Genomic DNA, 3,669 nt, shown 5'->3' with positions numbered 1-3,669 from the left:
CAAGAGCTATGATTTTTTGAAATCAGTTTAATGAGCAGAAGGGGATATATGTGGAGACGTCAAACTTATTTTTGTCATAAACCATATGATTCCATTTACCACTAATCCCCAAATAATTGACCCAGGGCCGCCACGAGCTTGCAGAACCCTTGCTGGTGCTTTATAGAGAACAGGCTGTTCACACGATTTTAACTGCCCTCTCTTTCTAGCTGTCTGAACAGAAAAAAGACATTGTATACTTCCTCGACACCTCTTTTTCCATCCTGGCAATTGCCTAGGCTACCACAGGATTGCTTTGGGGTTTTGTTTGTATTTTTACAGTTGCATATGGAAGGGCAGTGACCTAGGACATTCTTTCCCCACTGAGACGTGCTTCACACTCCAGAAAACTTCTGTGAAACCCTGCCTTGTCTAATGGAGAGCAGCCCTACAGCATTCATCCTTCTACCGTCTACGCTGAAAGATAAAGGCTTTTTTTCCTGAGAATTGTGTTCCTTTATACTCTGAGTGAGCCCCATATTCACCCTCTGCCACTGTCTACTAGGTGTTGTACCTCTCACTTGGCAAGTTCCGACTCGATTGTCATTTCCCACCGCGCCACACTGTAAGGCATGGAAGAGATGACACGATGCAACAGTCTGCAACAATTATACAGGAGTGTCCCATACTGAAGCACTCTTTGGTTTGGAAGAGAGAGATGGAGTCTCCTTCTACGCTCAGCCTTGCGTACTTGTGTTTGAACGTCCTTTTCTTAAGAGAATGTCCAGAGACATCCCTAGCAGCCTGAAATGAAAACTCACTAACCGCAAACCTAATTCTGTATAAAAAAGAAAGCCCTTAGAAACAAATCTACCGAGAGGGCTTTTCTCACCAAACAATTAATTACAACTTTTCCTTACTGAACTCTGACGAACAAAGGGTAACGTTCCCTCAGACACGAGGCCCGGCTCAAAAGGCAAAGGAGGAGTACCTATTAAGCACCTCGTTTTCTGAGATATTCATCGCTTACCCTATTCTTCCATCCCTTCTCGTCTGAAATAAATCTTCCCCCAGCTGCTTTTGGAATGTTTCAGAAAAAAAGAAGATAAACTTTGGCCCTATTAGGGTTAATGCTTTTGCATAGACATATATGACCATAAACTGGTCGACTAGTAGAGGTCTTCTGCTAACATTGTGACTGAGAACAGGAAGAATACAGCCACAATAATATACAGCTGTCTACTAAAAGTATTGCATACAGACATCTTTGGCCATGCAGTCTCTTGGCCTTCTGAAAGTATGTCAGCTGCATTGCTAACATGACAAAGAAGATAGCGATGTTGAGAATTAGAAAGAGGCGAGTGTAAGAAGCTGATATTGATGGGGCACTGCTTCGAGCAGTTGTCACCATCTGTGCCAGCCCTGATCGGCCTTTAATTGACACCCCAGCTTTGTGCTTCACATAAGTGATATCTGCAAAATCCAGAAGATCTTTCATTTCCTCGTCTTCATCTACAGGCAACTCTTTCTGTGCTTGAGTCTGTGCCTTTTGCCGCACTTTTCTTTCGTTTACCTCAATTTGTGCAAAAATGTCAGGAACGGCATCCACAAATTTGTAGCCCTTGGCTATCTTTCTGCTTTTCTTTGCTCTGCCGTGCTGCTGCTGCTGCTGCCTCTGTGAGATTGCAAATATCCTGTCAATGGCCTCCTCGGTCTGTCTCTTATCCGAAAACCTCAGCAGGCGCTCAGCTGTCTTCCTAAAGCTAGCCGTGTTGCGTACACGAGACAAGATCTGCTTCTCAAGCTGCTGGAAAACAGGCTTAAAATGCTGCAGGTTCCTCTCCACAATCCCTACGTAGTCCTTCACTTCTGACACTGTGGAGCTCCTAACGGCAGAGGCTCGGTCAAAGACAATTTTCTGACGGTCTGCAATAACCTGTGCAAAGGCAAAGCGAGACCCATCCTCAACAGGCCAGAGGTACACCGCGTAGGCGTGCTCACCGGTGGTAATGAAAACATCCAGCTGCGGAGAATCCCCACGGACGGTGAAGCTCTGCACGTCGACGGAGGGCCCAATGAAAAGGTAAATGGCCCTCGTGAAAGGGTGCCGCAAGAGGGTCGTTACGTTCACGTAGTTGGTTCCATTGTACGGGTAGCCCCGGGGATACATCCTTGAGGCAATGGTAGCTTTCTCGCTGTGCCCAGTGTCATCCATCCAGTACATCTTATATATCCCATCACGGTGCCGAATAAAGGCACCATGGACATCATCAACAACTGTTTCTTCAAAAGGCACATCCACGTTGTGGAAGAAACTGGTCGCTGCCTCCAGGGGGCTGTCATCTTCTAAGTGGATTTGGTCCACTAGCAAGAGAAGTTGGGGATGGAGGAGTATGAGGTTTCTTTGAAATTTTCTCAGCTTCAGTTTTGGGTTATACGCACCCACTCCTTCTCCTTTGATAAAAACTATCCCGCTCCTCTCCATGGCGGCAACCACTCGTCCCTGACAGTCACCAGCCAAGTCGTGCTTATATTTAAGCCACTTTGAGGAACAGTCTTCTGTAATCTGCCCTTCCCATGGGGAGAAGCAGCTCTTGGATACGGCAGGGGAAAACATCAACACATTATTAAAAAAAGTGTATTTTGGCCCATACAGAGCTTCTGTTATGAAAGGTACACCATTGGGAGCAAAAGTAAAGGAATTCTGGTCCGGGTGTTCATGGCCAGCATTAAAGTTCCTCCACCCCCTGATCCACTCTCTGTACTTGTTCTTATGAACAATGTCATATATTGCACGTCCTCCCAGCTTTCCCGACTTGAAGGAAAGGAAAGGCCTGTTGATTTCAGCTGGCAAAGCACTTCCATAGGTTACCACTCCCCAGTCCTCAAAATAATGCAGCTTAGGAACCCCGTAGTCTGGCGGAGGTACAGAGCGCAAACTTGCGTCATACCTGCCAAAGAGACAAGGAAAATGGGTTTAAAAATCACTTGGCTGATGCCATTATCAGCAGCTGTATGAAACTGAAAAAACAATTCAATATTTACATCAAGGATCAAGCTAACAATATAAACCCCACACAAATACTTCCTGAGTGAACTAATCACAGGCTTGTAATGTCATTTATCATACTAACACCCATAAAAATTTGGCACGTGCTTTTTACAGAATAATAGCTGGAAGCATCTGCTCCACATTTAAAGCAAGCAGTCCTTCCGTGTTCCAGAAATAAGAGTACCACCAATTGCAAACCAGGCGTGTTTTGTCTCTTACCATAAAGCTACTGACTGCAACACAAACCTTTCAAAAGGGCACATTAGGACCAGGCTGTAGACACTACTTTGCACTAGCCATCAACACCTGCACCTGTTTACTCACTACTTCGCCAAGAGAAACAGAGTATCCGCTTCCCCAAACTGATGATCACAGAAGTCTAGTCTTCAAACAGAAATAGCAATAAACTAAAAATTAATGAAAAGGCATTTTACAGGCTATTTTAAAATGATTTATGTCACTTAGTGTATGTTAGTTTCCTTCTTCAGCCAGGCTGAAGAAAAATCTGCACGGCTTTCTTGTATAAATTGTAAGATATAAGACATTTGGTTTAAAAAGAGGTTTTAGTTCCAGAAAAGGCTACGATGCTTTTTAATTTTTACTTTATTTGATCTACAGGAGTTAAGACAAACAACACG

General features: G+C 44.4%; 1 protein-coding gene across 1 annotated transcript; it reads right to left on the bottom strand.

Moving 5' to 3' along the window:
- Positions 1-861: 861 nt before the first annotated feature.
- DSE (dermatan sulfate epimerase) lies at positions 862-2,930 on the bottom strand (the record flags this gene model as incomplete). The annotated part of the gene is made up of 1 exon (XM_010141854.1): positions 862-2,930. A coding segment is annotated over one exon (1,765 nt), but the record flags the coding sequence as incomplete, so codon positions are not given.
- Positions 2,931-3,669: the final 739 nt, after the last annotated feature.

The sequence above is a fragment of the Buceros rhinoceros genome, unplaced genomic scaffold, assembly GCF_000710305.1.
Source record: "Buceros rhinoceros silvestris isolate BGI_N320 unplaced genomic scaffold, ASM71030v1 scaffold7458, whole genome shotgun sequence".
In the NCBI taxonomy this organism is placed as follows: domain Eukaryota; kingdom Metazoa; phylum Chordata; class Aves; order Bucerotiformes; family Bucerotidae; genus Buceros; species Buceros rhinoceros.
Note: the sequence above shows the minus strand (reverse complement) of the source record. Positions and strands in the feature narration are given on the sequence as shown.